General features: G+C 34.9%; 1 protein-coding gene across 1 annotated transcript in view; it reads left to right on the top strand.

Annotated features, from left to right (window-relative positions):
- Positions 1-16,775, top strand: part of LOC126884376 (constitutive coactivator of PPAR-gamma-like protein 1 homolog) — a 336,683-nt gene that overhangs the window by 197,449 nt on the left and 122,459 nt on the right. Inside the window, exon 9 of the mRNA XM_050650301.1 lies at positions 15,549-15,806. Coding sequence (XP_050506258.1) covers positions 15,549-15,806 — 258 coding nt within the window. The remainder of the gene's footprint in view (positions 1-15,548; positions 15,807-16,775) is intronic.

The following is a 16,775-nucleotide window of genomic DNA, read 5'->3' as shown; positions in this document are numbered from 1 at the left end:
ATAGATTACAGTTGCTTTGAGCCATTTGTCTATACAGGAATTCAAGATGGATGAATCTAATAATTATAATATGTCGGTATATGTATATCAGGTTCATAAAAAAATGCGAAATAGTCGTTAGTATCAAGGTTATTAATATTGTTGATATACTTATTGTTACATATGGCTCTAAAGTCTGTACACAGGGTTGGTGTATTTTTATGAGTCCAGTAACTGTTTGTTAGATCATCTGTGTTTAGTGAGCTTATGCTAGAATATAAGGAATTATTGATACATGAAATTTTCACAACAAATTTTTCACTCAGATAATCTCTTCTAAAATTCAAAGGAGGTTCTAAAGCTTCAACATGCAATGCAGTTGAAGTATGCAGTACGTTAAAATACATCAATTTTATTTAAAATTTGTTTACTTGCCGATCCATAAAGTATACATCCATAGTCCAGAATAGATCTGATGTAAGATTTGTAAAAAAGCAAAGCTGTTTCTACATCAGCTCCCCACAAACTTTTAGAAATGAATTTTAAAAAGTTAAGACCTTTATTGCTTTTGTCAAGCATATACTCGATGTGTAATTTCCATGTTAGCTTTTGATCTAGAAACATGCCTAGATACTTTATTGACTTGCAGAAATTTAAAGTTTGGCCAGTTAATATAAAATAGTATTTGTATTAGGAATATTATGTTGTGAAAAAATACACACATTAGATTTACTAGTGGATAAATTAAAACCATTTTCACAATACCATTTTGAGAAATGTTCATGTAATTTTCTTAAGATTGTAAGGCAGGGTTCATATTTTGTCCTTTCTGTATAGATGAGGAAGTCATCATCATATTTAATCGTTTTGTAAGTAATATTTGGTACATTAAGGCTATGAAAATCAGCAGTATACAGATTAAAAAGAAAAGGGCTTAAGAATGATCCCTGTGGTAATCCCCAACTATTATAACGGGGTCCAAGAAGTCCATCTTTATGGTTTCTAACGTATAGGCGTCTATCGGTGTAGAAATTAAGAATAGTTTGTGCCAGTTTTATGGGTATTTGAAACTGATTGATCATTGTCTTTTAATCGAGGTAAACATGCACTGACATAAGCGCCTCCTATATCTAGTGATAAAGTAGACAAATAATTATTTCTAGAAAAATTACTCTGTATGTCCACTACAAGTGTAGCTAGAGCATCTAAAGCTCCACATCCTCGTCTGTATCCAAATTGATTGTTTGGTAGTAACTTTTTAGTATGGGCCCACCATTCTAGTCTGTTTTTTAACATCCAAAGTTTTAAATACACACGAAAAAAGAGAAATGGGTCGATAAGATTCGGCTGAATTTGTATCTTTTGTAGGCTTTAGAATCGGAATAACAATTATGTCTTTAAAAATATTTACGCCAGAATTGTCTTGAACTATACGATTAAAAAGATTCAATAGAAAGTGTTTTGCTACTTCTGGAAGATTTAGAAGCATGGAGTATTTGATATGATCGTATCCTGGACTATTATCTTTACGATTATTTATAGCGAAAATTAGTTCATTGTAAGTGAAAGGTTTTAAGAGAAAATGATTTTTGTCAGCTGGGGTTGATGCTATGTAGCTGGGAATTATTTGGGGGTGCAACTTTAACCGTTATGTCTATACCCAAGTACCTGATACGGTAGTCTATACCCGTACTACCCAGGTACCCGGCATTGTTTTGGTACACTTCGCTCATAATTTCGACGAAAATTCAGTTGACGGTAATTCGTATCCACTTTTTAGACAAATATATACTGGAAAAAATTCAACTGGACGTAAAACTACTCAAGGTGAACGTGTAGTAAAGGATTTGTGTTACAGATACAAAAATTCTGGACGAAACATAACAATGGATAATTTTTTCACAACTCTTCCACTACCCTGTCTCCTGTTGTCTTCGAATTTATCATTAGTTGGTGCTATAGTCCAATCATCTGGCAGTATTAGCAGGAAAGTTTAGCGGAAGTTTTGCAAATTGGTAGTCTTATAGATTTTGAGGTGCTCTATCCGAATTTTCACCGTGCAACCTCTTTTTGACCTAGGAAATGGCACCATTTTGGGAAAAATGGTACTAAAAACTGGTTTTTCGCAAATATATCCTTACCAGTCGATTTTTCGACAAAAATAGTTCTATATAAAATTATTCTGCGGAAAATTTGCAACATTTTATGTCTAAATGATTTTTTTCGTCAGACGAATAGTTTCGGTGTAAGAGCGCGGACAATGTAACCGCAATACACGCATTGGTGAAAAATCTTCCACTCCGCGTCATAAACCGACCCCTGAGCGCTCCCAACGGTCTATTGTTAAAACGCAGGTATAAAAGGCCCTTCCCTTCGGCCTTGTCCCCTTCTCTAGCAGACATCTGCCGTTGGGCCTCAGTTCGAGTACGTCTTTCTGTGCGTGTGTATCGTTTTCAGAGACATGGCGACCGAGAAAAAAAACTGTTTTATTTGCGAGAATCCTTTAGCTGAAAGTGCAGTGACTCAAGTTAAGGAAAAAGGGTTGGAGACATTTCGCCAATCCAGTATTAAAAGAAAGGATGGTAAAAAGGACCTCCTCAAAGGACTAACTTCGATACAGGTTCACGAAGCGTGTCGAAGGCAATATAATAACGATAAATTAATCGCTGCATTTCTACGTAGAGGAGGTGTTAGCGCTTACTCTCCTCCACAACGGCGATCTAGTGTCTCGACATTTTCATTTAAAAATCATTGTTTTCTGTGTGCGGCTGTAGTAACAGAACTAATGAAAAAGTTACAGAAGCTAGGCCCTCGTGAGCGTGCTCGTAAGATGGTGTACAATGTGCGCAAGATATCGATGAAAGACACTATTATACAACTCGCTAGAGAACGTAACGATGATTGGGGTCGAAAGATTGTTGAGCGTCTTGAACAAATTCACGATCTAGTCGCAGCTGATGGACTGTATCATATCGCATGCATGAAAAAGTTGTATCACGCACCATCTTCTGGAGAAACCGATAGAAAAAGAGGTCCGCATGCGAGCGAAATCGATACTGCGATGCAGTATATTTACTCTCATCTTGAGGCAAATTATGAAGAATGTCAGTTTTCTCTGGACGAACTCATGGATAAAATTGAAGGCGATTATCGTCCGCACACGAAGACTGTTAAGGCGCAACTTTTGAAGAAATATGGTGACGATATTGTTATTGCATTTTCTGCGAACAAGTCCCCTGTGGTCTGCTTTCGAAACACAGGATACAAAGTATTAACAGATGCCTGGTATAGCCAAAAATCGTTCAACGAGGAAGAAGAACGGATGCGTATTGTAAAAACTGCTGCGGTAATCATTGTAGAGGACATCCGCTCTAAGGTTTACGATACCACGCATTATCCGCCATCAGATAATTTTCTTCAGGGAGTATCTTCGGATGTACCTGAAACTTTACGCACCCTACTGGACGACGTTATATTGAAAAATAAACGTTCGTCTTTAGAAAAATGGAAGACTAAAAGTACTGCTCTGGCGCATTGCGTGATTGCCGCAGTAAGGCCAAAATCTTTTTTATCGCCGATGCAAATTGGTGTAGCGGCATTTTTGTACCAAAAGTATGGATCACGGCGATTAATAGACACGTTATCATATCTTGGCTATTGTGCTTCATACACCGAAGCAATGCTTTTTCAAGTCTACTATAATGCGGCCATCGTTGGGTATCGAGGATTTTGCGTTTTCTCAATGTGTTTTTGATAACGCAGATTTTAACACACGAACAATAGATGGTTACAACACTTTTCATGCTATGGGGGGCATTCAATGTATAACTCCTGCAACCGCTATCGCTCCGGATCAAAAAATCGAACGTCTGAAGAAAATGCCGTCTGCTCAAACAATTGGAAAATTTGGTAGTGTCGCACTGAAAACATTCGAAAAAAAAAGTGTTCTAGGTTCGAAAGCTATCGAAATTCGAAACCTGGACAGCATTCGTTTGGTACCGAACGTGGTAATTCCGTCCGCAACAGACTTATTATGGTTATACGGGAAATGGGCTAATCTGGGTAACATACCTGGATGGGGCGGGTTCATGGATCAAGCCACTGCAGACCTTTCTTTCCAGAAATCGTTCGTAGCATGTCTGCCTTTTATAAATGCTCCTCCGGGGAATTACGATACAATTTACACGGTTCTTTGTTCTGCTGCCGAGAAATCTGAGTGTTTGAATCAGCAAACTTGCTTCGTTACATTTGACCAGCCGTTATATATTAAAGCGCGAGACATTGTTTCAACGAGTGGTGATGATACAAAATTAAGTAACGTCGTTGTGAGACTTGGTGGATTTCATTTGTTAATGTCGTTCATGGGATCTATCGGGTACATAATGGCTGGTAGCGGCTTGAAAGAGCTTTTCAACACAATTTATGCCCTTAATTCCATCGATAAAATTATGGCTGGACATGCATATGCACGCGCAGTCAGAGCACATACGTTGACTCATCTTGCGATTGCAAAAATTGTCATGCAGTCAATTGATTTTACACCTGATGAGCGTCAAGAACTAGAAGACATTTTATACAACTTGGACAGGACAGTGGTACTCGAGGCAGATCAAGAAGAATGCTACAAGCAACTTGCTAATAAATTTGAAGAGCAGCTGGTGAAATTCGAACAACGCGGCGCTACGGCAAAGTTATGGGTTCAATACTTTCGGATGGTTACGCTGCTGAAACAATTCATCGAGGCAGAAAGAATGGGTAATTGGCATCTACATCTTGACACCATCCATAAAATGTTGCCCTACTTCCATGCCAGTGGCCACTTTTTATATGCCAAGTCTTGCCATTTGTATCTGCAAGATATGTATAGTTTGGAAGAAAAAATGACTGCTGATGAATATGAGTCATTTACTACCAAAGGATGGTTTACAATCCGACGATCCGATAAGTTTTGGTGTGGTACGTGGTCAGATATGACTATTGAACAATCGCTGATGAGGACAATGAAGTGCATCGGTGGCCTTACTCATGGCCGAGGAGTCAGGGACAGCGTGCTTACAATGTGGACTTTAGGGATGGTATTTCTACACAACGTTTGTGAAGGGATTGAACAATTCTGCAATGTAGCTTTTGCAAGTTCCGAGCAGCATGTTGATCTGAGAGGCTCGCGAATCAGTCGTGACAACATTGACGTCGAAAAATTGACGGATTGGTTCGCCCAACATAATCTTTTTCCTGAAATAGAAGAAATCATGTCAATCAGCACCGGAATTTCCGGAACTGAGAAAATTAATCCTCATATGGCACAAGAACTCGGTAGAGCGGGTCTTTCAAAAATCATTGGTGGAGACTTCAACACTGTTAAATTCAAACGAAATGACAGAGTAATTCCACTTAGCGTCATGAATGCTAGCATTCGGATAGAAGAAGACGTAGTCACGATTGATCCATTAGCAATTTTTCAGAGAATGTGCATAACGAAGAAATCTGATGAAGAACTGCGAAACTTCCTCACCTTCGAACTTGCTCCATTTCCATTGTCGCTCTTCAATGAACAAGGCATTATGCGCAAGTGCGTTAAATCTGCGCTGTACAAGGCATTTAATCAATGCCCTAATGATATCGACTTTGGATCCGCCATGTGTGTTATCGATGGAGGTACTTATTACACCGGGTTGTCTGGAATCGTGGCGAACCATTTTCGTCCATTTGTGATAATTATGTCGCATTCGTTCAATCACACTATACTTCGAATGCTATCATCGTGTTTGATGGATATCCCGAAAATGCTGAGAACCGTGGTACGAAATACGCGGAGCGATCACGAAGATCACGGATGCATGCTGCGGTGGACATATTTTTCGACGAAACAATGGTTCCGACCGTGTCACAAGAGAAATTTCTGGCCAATGATAAGAACAAAAACCGCCTGATTGAAATGTTGAAATTAAAATTTGAAGCTGCAAACTTCACGATCAAGCAAGCCACAGAAGATGCAGATGTATTAATCGTAACAACGGCAAACAGCGTTTCATCTGCATTCGATTCCGCAATAGTTGTTGGTGAAGACACGGACCTTCTTATTTTATTGGTTGCATTATGCACACGCCCAAACACATATCTTTTAAAACCCGGAAGAGGAAAAACGTTGCAACAGATCTATTCAGCACAATGCATCACAGACAAATCAACCGCCGATAACACACTGTTTTTGCACGCTTTTAGTGGATGTGACACCACATCAGCATTATTCAATCAAGGAAAAATCAAATACATGACTGCATTGAAAAAGAATCCGCAACTGGCGAAGCTTATCGCAGTATTCAAAGACCGAGATGCCGACCCAGAAACTATCGCTGAAGTAGGAGAACAATTTCTCGTTACAGCTGTATACGGTTACAGTAACAAGAAGACTATATCGCTGAATGACTATAGGTATCAGTGTTTTATGAGATCAGCATATAAAAATAAATTCAATATCGCCTCACTACCTCCAACAAAAGCGGCAGCAAGACAACATTCGTTCCGCGCATATCACCAAGTCCAGCAGTGGTATGGGGTGGAAAAGAATGCCGAACAATGGGGATGGAAAAAAAGTATCAACGGACTGATTCCTGTCACCACACTGCGGCCTCCTGCTCCGGAAAGTTTATTGAAACTTATTTCTTGCAAATGCAAAAAAGGATGTCAAGGAGCATGCGGATGCAGAAAGGCTGGGCTAAAGTGCTCAACGATGTGCATAAATTGTAATGAGGCGTGTTCGAATTTAGAGACTCGAGTACAAGACAGCGACGAAGAGGACGAGACCGAAAATATTCTTGAAACATTTCAGGCTGAACTTGAAGCGGAAGCGGATTCCGTAGAAGAAATAACCGAAGAATCGCGCACTTCCAACGTCGAAGAACCTGTTGAAACTGCTGAACCTGGTGAACCCGGTCCATCATGGACAGCAAAACGCAGAAGAAAGATGCGTTAGATAGCACGATAAGTGCGTCAGATGGACTAGGCCTACTGGGGATACCACGAGAAAAAAAAACGCGCCATTGCTCTACCTCATGGTGGTGTGGAAATGAGTTTTCTGCCAATAGGAGTGTCGTGATCACATTCGCGGCGCTCTTACACCGAAACTATTCGTCTGACGAAAAAAATTAATTGAACATAAAATGTTGCAAATTTTCCGCAGAATAATTTTGTATAGAACTATTTTTGTCGAAAAATCGACTGGTAAGAAGATATTTGCAAAAAACCAGTTTTTGGTACCATTTTTCCCAAAATGGTGCCATTTCCTAGGTCAAAAAGAGGTTGCACGGTGAAAATTCGGATAGAGCACCTCAAAATCTATAAGACTACCAATTTGCAAAACTTCCGCTAAACTTTCCCGGCTAACCCCTATTGAAAGACCAGATGATTGGACTACTAACTAATGATAATAAAAAGAAACAATCCATATATTCCACAAAAAATGCTGCCTTCGCCAGAGCGTGAGCCTGAATCGTCATTATATGTATTCAGTGCAGTCATGTTACCACTTGTTCATTATGTGCCACAAAAGGAAAAATCTTATTTTATTGTCAACAATGCATGACAACGATAATTTAAGTGGCTCAAAAAATAAACCTGGAATAATTCAGTACTATAATAAAACTAAATTAGGCGTAGACAACATGGACAAAATGGTTTCTCAATATTCCAGTAAACGCAGAACTTTGCGTTGGCCAGTAGCTTCCTTTTACCATATCCTAGACGTAGCTTGCCTAGCAACCTATAATACAAATCCACACCGTTCTACTGAAACTAGTAAGCGTAGAATTTTTCTACAAGACTTAGGGAAACAACTAGTGATGCCTCCAATTTATGCTAGATCTAATGCCAAATGTATATCAAAATTTTTCATCCAGGTCAGGAATTGAGTGCATGTTAGGAAAACCTCTACCTACAGATTCAAGTAATACAGCAGAGTCATTATCTCTCCGAGATTCCACTGGACGCCTCAAAATTGTTGGAAATTGCTGCATTTGCATGTCTTTACCGAAAAAATGGCTAAGAAAGACACCAAAATTATGTAATGTTTGTAATCGTCCATTATGTAACAAACACTCAGTAAAAATAAGTAAGTGCGGACAATATTTGAAATGTAACTTTTATTTATGTTTCTATATCACTTTTATTATAAAAAAAACTAGACACAGCTTCATGATTTACTAAACATTATTGTTACCCGGGTGCCACAGGTGTGGACTTAATGGTGTAAAAATTTTGACAGGTATTTTTAATATATTATATGCATTTTTTTCTTTTTGATTTTATTATAAATCTCTTCGTTTTGAATAATTTTAGGAATAACTAGAAACTGGAATAAAAATATTTGTACTATCGCCAATTATTTAGATAAAACAATTACCAATGATACCCAGGTACCTGGGTATAGACACAAAGGTTAATAAGAAAGTCATCCATCCATTTCTGATCTAAAGATTTTATGTTTGGTACCGGTTTTCTGTAAAGTTTTTTAGCTTGATTCCAAAGAGTTGTAGCTGATGTATTTTTATTGAGCGAAGAGACCCATTCAATCCAATGCTTTTTGGCTATACTTTTTAATGTTTTTTTCGTTCTAGCTGAGATCTCCTGATATTTAACATAATTTTCAAAATTACTTTTTTTTGTAATTTATTACAGCCATAGGCGCCCATACACACGGGCGGGGGGCCGTGGCCCCCCTAGCTTTTCGGGAAAGAACAAAAATTAAATTTATATTACATAAACGTATTTTTGTCAAAAAATTATTGGATAATTTTGAGAGATAAATTGGAAACAACATATTTATTAATCAAAAAAATTCACATATTGGGTAGTTATTTATAGTTTAAGAAAATCTTTGTGTCTGCGACAGTGGTCTATATAGAATGTGCATAATACACATTTCCCACAATCACGGTATGCTATTAACGAAAACATTGAAAGAGATTAGAGGCGTGGGAAACATATATACACTGTAATCGACACCCAAAATTATCAATTAAATGAATCATTTATAATACTGCAAAAAAAACCATATCAGCAAGAAATCAGATCTCTGACCGATAATCTTTGAGAACTGGTATAAAGTACTAATTATATTTTATATTTCGAAATAAATTCATACTGAAAAATAATTTTTTAAATTTATTGAACATAGTCAAATTTAGTTTGCATAAGTATTTTTTTAGTAAGTAGATTATTTTTAAGGTGTGCATTATGATGAACAGAACAATTTTATTTAAATGAAAAACAGGTGATCTTTCATGATGAATGAGTGTTATATACAGGGTGTCCCAAAAGTAGCGGAAAGGTCGAATAATTCGCGAAATGAACATCGGATCGAAAAACTGAAAAATACGTGTTCAATAATTTTCAAAAATCTATGCGATGACACTAAACAAGTCCACCACTTCAACCCCTGGGTGTGGAGCGGGGGTAACTTTAAAATCTTAAATGGAACCCCTAATTTTTGTTGCAGATTTGGATTTTCCTTGTAAAAATAAGCAAATTTTCTTCGAGCCATTTTGAGAATTGTGGATACATAGCGCTATAATCGGAAAAAACGGTATATCGTGATACCATAGCAAAATTATAGAAACGGTCTAATATCTCGAGAAATATACTTCCAAAAAAAAACTAAAAAACACGTGTTTAATATTTTTCAAAAATCTATAGAATGACACCAAACAGGATTTTTCATTCCACACTCTGGAGGTGGGATGAGAGTTAACTTTAAAATCTTAAATAGGAACCCCCGTTTTTTCTTGCAGATTGAGTTTCCTCCTCAAAAAATAAGTAACATTTATTCGAACTTTTTTAGAATTGTTGACGGATGGCGCTATATTCGGAAAATGCGATTTATTTGCGCCATCTATCAACGATTCTAAAAATGTTTGGAATATGTGTGCCTTATTTTTCATAAGGATTCTAAATCTGCAAAAATAAAGGGGACTCCATTTTAAGATTTTAAAGTAAAAACTTGGTTCGACACATACTCATGGTTAGTCTGCTCGCCAAAGTTGAAGGGAAGGCTTTGCAAGCTTTGTATTCTTTTCAAACGGGTTTTAAAGAGAAGTGCAACTTTTGAGGTACCCATGGCATTTCCATTTAAAAACTTGGTCTAGTGTTTAAATGTATGAATAATTTCTCACAACAGGGTTCAAACTAGGTGGTTTAAACTACAGTAGACTCCCTCTATAACGAGAACTGAAATGGTGGATTAATTATCTCGTTATAAGCGGATCTCGTTATATCAAACAATAATAATATTGAAATGTTTTGATGCCTCTTACGTAGTTTATTAGATGTCGATGGTCAACCTGAACAGTGAACAATATGAGACTTCGACGCCATAAATTGTAAATTTCCTGTAGTATTCAATATCGGTCGATAAACAGGCAGATGTTTATTACAGGTGGCCGAGTTTATTACGGCACTGGCCTCGATAATAAGACAGATGTTGGGCATTTCTATGTACAGGTAGTTGGGGCATTTATTTATTTATGACCATTACAACGCTAAAAACAGGTAAAAACAAGTATTCTTCGATTTAAATTTTCCTTGTTATAACCAAATATGCCTCGTTATAGAGCGTTATAGTTCAATAGGAATTTCATGGGACACCTAATGTACCTCGTTATAAGCGAAACCTCGTTATATCCGTGTTCGTTATAGAGAGCGTCTACTGTATATATTGTCATCCGAAATATACAAAATGTAATGTGCAACATCTTCACGTTTGGCCCCCCCCTAAAAATTTTTATATGGGCGCCCTTGATTACAGCCAATTTTCGTCGTTTGATAATATTGTCACAATCAATATTCCACCAAGGAGGTGGGTGCCGTTTACATTTATAGGGTTTATATTGGGGTATAGCTGCTTCTGCAGCCGTATTTATATTATTTATGAAGGAGTACTGATCAATTAGATTATCTGAGTAAAAATTGTTTGTATCATGTAAATTCTGAATAGTCGAGGTATATAACGGCCAATTGGCTTTTTTAATATTCCATTTATTTTTAGGAGATATTTCATTTTCATTAATTGCAAAAAGAAGTTCTATAGATAGGACATAGTGATTTGATCCTAGAGTGTCATTAATGACATTCCAAGATGTCTTGTTAACTAATTCAGGTGAACAAAAAGTTACATCGACAGCCGAATCTTGTTGCTCAGGACGTCTCAAAATTGTAGGTTCGCCATTATTTAAAACAGTTAAATTTAAATCATCTGCGACATTCATAAGTTGTGACCCTATGGTATCATTATTATGACAAACCCATATAGAGTGGTGTGCATTAAAGTCACCACCTATAATTAAAGTACCCTCAAATTGTTCAAAAATTTTAGTCCAATCGTCATATATTGTTTGTATATTTGGAGGTTTATAAATAGATAAAAAATTTAACAATAAAGTTCCATATTTAACTTGGATAGCACATACTAAAATATTTTCATTGTAATTTATAATGATCTTATGTTCAACAAAACGAAGTGATTTGTGTACCAAAATTGCCACACCAGGCGTAGCCATCGTTTCTGTCATTGTGGACTATATTGTAACCACTAAAAGTATGTTGTTGATTTCTTTTAAACCAAGTTTCACTTATAAGAGCAATGTCAATATTTTTATCATAAAGAAATTGTACCAGACTATTTTTGTTAGCTATAGCACAACGTGCATTCTATTGCATTATATTTAAATTGCGTGTTTTGGGCATTTTATTGGTTTTTCAGTATCCTCCTTAAGTATCCTCCAATACCTGTTCTATACTACTTGTAATTAATTTAATATCAATAGGTTGTCTATTGTTACTTGAAAGAATTTTATTTAAAAAGTCCACGATAAAAATGGATAAGTTGCTAGCAATACTACTTTTCTTGGTTTCCAAACAGGAGTAGTTTGGTTTATTTGAATTTATCGGCAAAGGTTGTGAAGGTCCAAAGGAAAATGGAAATAATGGTTCGTGGATAGGTGACTGAATAGTGGGAGAGTTTGATTTTCTCTTCTTCTTCATTGGAGGACTAAAGCTTACAGGATTGGGTTGGGAAAGGAAGTTATTTTGATTGCCATTGGTATTTTTAGGGATTTGATTAGGTTGTGATAATGACAGACGATGGTTATTAGGAAGAACTGGAAAATGTTGGTCATAATAGCGGTGAAAATGAGTTGTGACTTACTAGACTGGATAAGGAGTTTTCAGAAGTTTCTTTAGCTTCTTTAAAAAAGGTTTTTTGCTGTATCATTATATTTTTAATTTTTTTTTATTATCGTAAGAGGGCACTTTTTTGAGTTAGAAACATGATCTTTGCTTTTACAGTGTATACAAAAAGTTAAATTTCTATCACAGTTACGTTTATCGTCTTTAATTTCGCCACAATTGATACACTTTTCTTGAGTGCTATTACACTGTTTAGATAAATGCCCATATCTTAAACATTTGTAGCATTGGCTTACTCTTCCTACAAATTGTTCAACAGGAAAAGAGACTCGATTAAAAGCTACTCGATCTGGTAAAATATTCCCCTCACATGTAGCAACAATAGTTTTTTTTTGGTACAAATTCAAATGTTCTGTCTTCTTTTTGGACTTTTCTATTTAATCTGTAGATATTAGTGACGCGTGAGTGTGATTCTATATTTTCCATAAGATAGTTGATATCGTAACGAGTATCAACGTCTCTTACTAACCCTTTAATTTCAAGTAAGTGATTTGGAATAAATGCTTTTACATTTTCTGACTTTAGGAGGGGATGTTTTACTAAATTATTTGCTTCTAATAGTGATTTTAATAAAACCTTAATCCGGTTTCGGCCTATACTCTTAATTTCCAAAATTTTATTAAGTTTAAATTTTTTAAAAAGGATATGAGCAACTGCCATTGCATGCAATTTTCCTACATTGTTATTTTCGGTACTTTCTATTTATATCCAAATATTTTGTACATTGTACTTATCTGAAAGAATATTGAAAGTTTTCGGTTCCAACTGCTTTGTTTTCTGGACTTTACTATCACTTGGATTATTATTAGTAACACTTGAAATTAAATCACTGTTATCCATATCAGCATCTGTCGTCACAAAAGACGTCAGTTGTGTATTTTTGTCCCCCATCGGGGACCGATATTTATTAGTTGTCAGAATACACTTGTCTTCTAAATTGACTTTTCACTAAAATTTTAAAGTTTACCTATACAAATAGGTATACAAATTTGTTCACTGACCAAAACTGTTTCTTTTTCAACTCGTATGAAAGTTTAAATAATACTTTTTGGGCTAAAAATGTTAATACTTACTAAGAGTAGATTTTACTAACGCAAAAGATGGAAAACAATACATTGCGAAGTAAGGAGAGATGAAACTAGTAGAGGTGAAAATTATCGGTACGAGTATAAACGTATAAATTAACATTAATTACAAAATTTCCCACCTTTAGACGTCTGTGACGGGAGTATTTTATAAAATTCTCCTCTCACAGTGACAGTTTTGTCATAGGCGAGCGGCAGGCACCCCCAAAATGACAGGTACTGACCATGGAGAGGTGAATGGCAAATTTTAGACATACTGTATGTTTTTGGTGCTGAAAACGAAAATGAGGTTTATTTTGAATTTTATGTGGGGGAGGAACATTGTCAAAATCACAATTTTACTCTAAAAATAAAAAAAATGAAATCACGTTTTTTTTGCGTTTACCTCGCCACAACTCTGTTCGATTGTAATATTTGTTTCTAAAATGTTTACAGTGTATAGTTCTAGCATTGCTGAAGACAACGGTACCTGTTTCAAGCGTTCATTCTTATAATGATAAAGGTTATGAATTTTTTAAAGTAAAAGGTGCAGATTTGTGCATTGCAAATTTAATCGCAAAAGTTGAGTGACGAAATTTGAAATTTAGCTTTTTAACGACGCTTATAATAAAATATAGAGTACAATGAAGTTTCCTGGAAAGTTTTAGATCAAAATTTTTTATAGAAAAAAAAATAGTGCAACTTTCGACATTAGGAATTCCCAAAATAGCGCTTATTTTTCGAGATACTAACCATGAGTGGTGAATGGCTAATTTTGGTCTTACAATATGTTTTTGACGGTGTTGAAAACGAAAATAAACTTTATTTTAAATTTTAGGTGGGGAAATAGTGTCAGAATCGCAATTTTACCCTAAAAATTAAAAAAAAATGAAATCACATTTTTTGCGTTTAGCTTGCTAGAACTCTGTTCCATTTTAATATTTTTTTTTTCTAAAGTTTTTACAGTATATATTGCACACATTTCTGAAGACAGTGTTATCTGTTTCAAGCTTTTAGTCTTATTCTAATAAAAGTTATGAATTTTTTAAAGTACAAGATGCAGATTCGTAATTGCAAAGTTTAATCGCAAAAGTTGAGTGACGAAATTTGAAAGTTTTCTTATTAATCATGTTTATGTTAAAACAGAGTACAAAGAAGTTTTCTGGAAAGTTTTAGATAGAAATGTTTTATAGAAAAAAAATTGTGCAACCTACGTTATACATCCCCAAAATAACGCTTATTTTTCGAGATACTGACCATGGGCGGGAATGGCTAATTTTTGTCTTACTTTATGTTTTGGATGGTGCTGAAAATGAAAATGAGGTTTATTTTGAATTTTATGTGAGGGAATATTGTCAAAATCGCAATTTTAACCTAAAAATGGAAAAAAAGTGAATTCACGTTTTTTTTACGTTTAACTCGCTACAATTCGCTGTTCCATTTTAATATTTTTGTCTGAAATTTTTACAGCATATATTTCTCACTTTTGTGAATACCCCGAAAACTTCTATAGACTTTCAGTCTTTTTGTCATAAAAGTTATGAATTTTTTAAAATAAATGTGCAGATTCGTGAATTGCAAAGTTAAATCGCAAAAATTAAGTAACAAAATTTAAAATTTATCTATTTGATCACGTTTATGTTAAACTATAGAGTTCAAAGAAGTTTTATGGGGAGCTTTAGATATAGATGTATTATAGAAAAAAAATGGTGCCACTTTTAATTTTAAGAAAAACGTGATTTAATTTTTTTTATTTTTATGGCAAAATTGCGATTTTGACAATGTTCTCCCAAAATAAACTTTATTTTCAGCGCCATCAAAAACATAAAGTTAGACCAAAATTAGACATTCACCACCCATGGTCAGCATCTCGAAAAAAATAGGGTTATTTTGGGGATTTTAGTCACTTAATTTATGTAGGTTTTATTTAATTTATTACTAACTATTTACAATGAAACTTAATTTATATACATACATAATATATCTATTTCCCAGTAACAATACATAATTGATTTATATTTCCTACAATATATTTTAGATATGGGGTAGAAAAAAACGTTACGGTGCTTTACATGGGAGAGGAAGAGTCAAAAATCTTCAAAAATTGCGTTACGTAATATATACTCCCTCTATGATAGTTAGAGCATTTTTGACGGGTTCATATCAAACGGTTCTATGTTGTACGAGTTACTTATTTTTTTTAACAAATTTTGTAAAGGTGGACATTGTTCCTCCAATAGTGTTAATGTATTTATTAAATTTTTATAGGTAGTCCAAATCTAATAAACCCTACTGTATCTCCGGATGTTCTCCGCACAGCATCGCTGCGCCATCAGAAAGGTTTGATGGCTCCGTTAATTTTACACGCATTAAGCACGCAAGAAATTAGACTACCCTGTTTAATGGAAGATGAAGGCAATAGAGAATTTCCTCCAATTCACGAAATTTACCAACCTTTAAGGCAAAGAATATATGCCGTTTTGTTCAACTTACATCATCTAAGATATATACACTCGAAGAAGAAAGGTAAGAATCAGATATTAGTTAAAGTAAAACTTCCCATTTTGGTGACACACTTCCCACAAAGTGTCCATCCATCTTAACTCTTGGTTTAAGATTTCAAAATTATTCTAGCCGACAAATTCTGCAATAAAGACTCTCTAGAAACCTGTCAGAATACATAATTTCTCGACAAACATCTTCTTCAGTATGCTGAAATTTCCTCCGTTTATTTACTCAACAAAAAAAAAGAAGAAAAAACATCGAAAAATATACAGTGCGGAAGCCAGTTATGCAATAAAATTGTTTGTGTATGTACTTGTTTTAAAACATTTTAAAAACGCTTTGAGCCGTCAACTTTTAAATATGTGCGTGTTTTAAACATACATTTAAAATAAATGCAAAGACTGATTCCCGCTAGTCTAACATAGCTAGTCATCTTTAATTTTAATGTATATTTTTATGTTTTTAGAAGCTTCTTAACAACCCCATGTCAAAAAAGTATATATGTAGGGACTATTATGAATATTGCAAGGTGAAATTTTGAAATTATTTTCTTCAAGACAATAAATACATAAAATTTGGAAATTAATAATCTATCACGCTTTAAATGATGGTATGTATTTTTAAAAATTAGCCAAATACAGATATCAATAATTTTCTTAACTGAGTATCAATATATTGAGTTTTGCATTTATTTTCTTCATAAAAAGTATACACTACATAGTTCGTTGAAATCAGTTTGTTAAGTTTGTTTCATACTGTACATTCAAATTTATATTTAAAAAGCGCACACCTGAATTTAAAAGTTGACAGGTCTCAGCGTTTTTTTTAACTTCTGAAATAATTCCAAAAAATTTCAAAGCTTCACCCTGTATTATTCATAATAGACCCTACATGATATAGATCAGTTTGTTAAGGAGTTTTTAAAAATATAAAAATATACAGGGTGTTTAATTCGTCTTCTTGTCTTTTTCCTTATGCCTATTACGGCGT

This window comes from Diabrotica virgifera, chromosome 5, assembly GCF_917563875.1.
Source record: "Diabrotica virgifera virgifera chromosome 5, PGI_DIABVI_V3a".
NCBI lineage: Eukaryota > Metazoa > Arthropoda > Insecta > Coleoptera > Chrysomelidae > Diabrotica > Diabrotica virgifera.
Note: the sequence above shows the minus strand (reverse complement) of the source record. Positions and strands in the feature narration are given on the sequence as shown.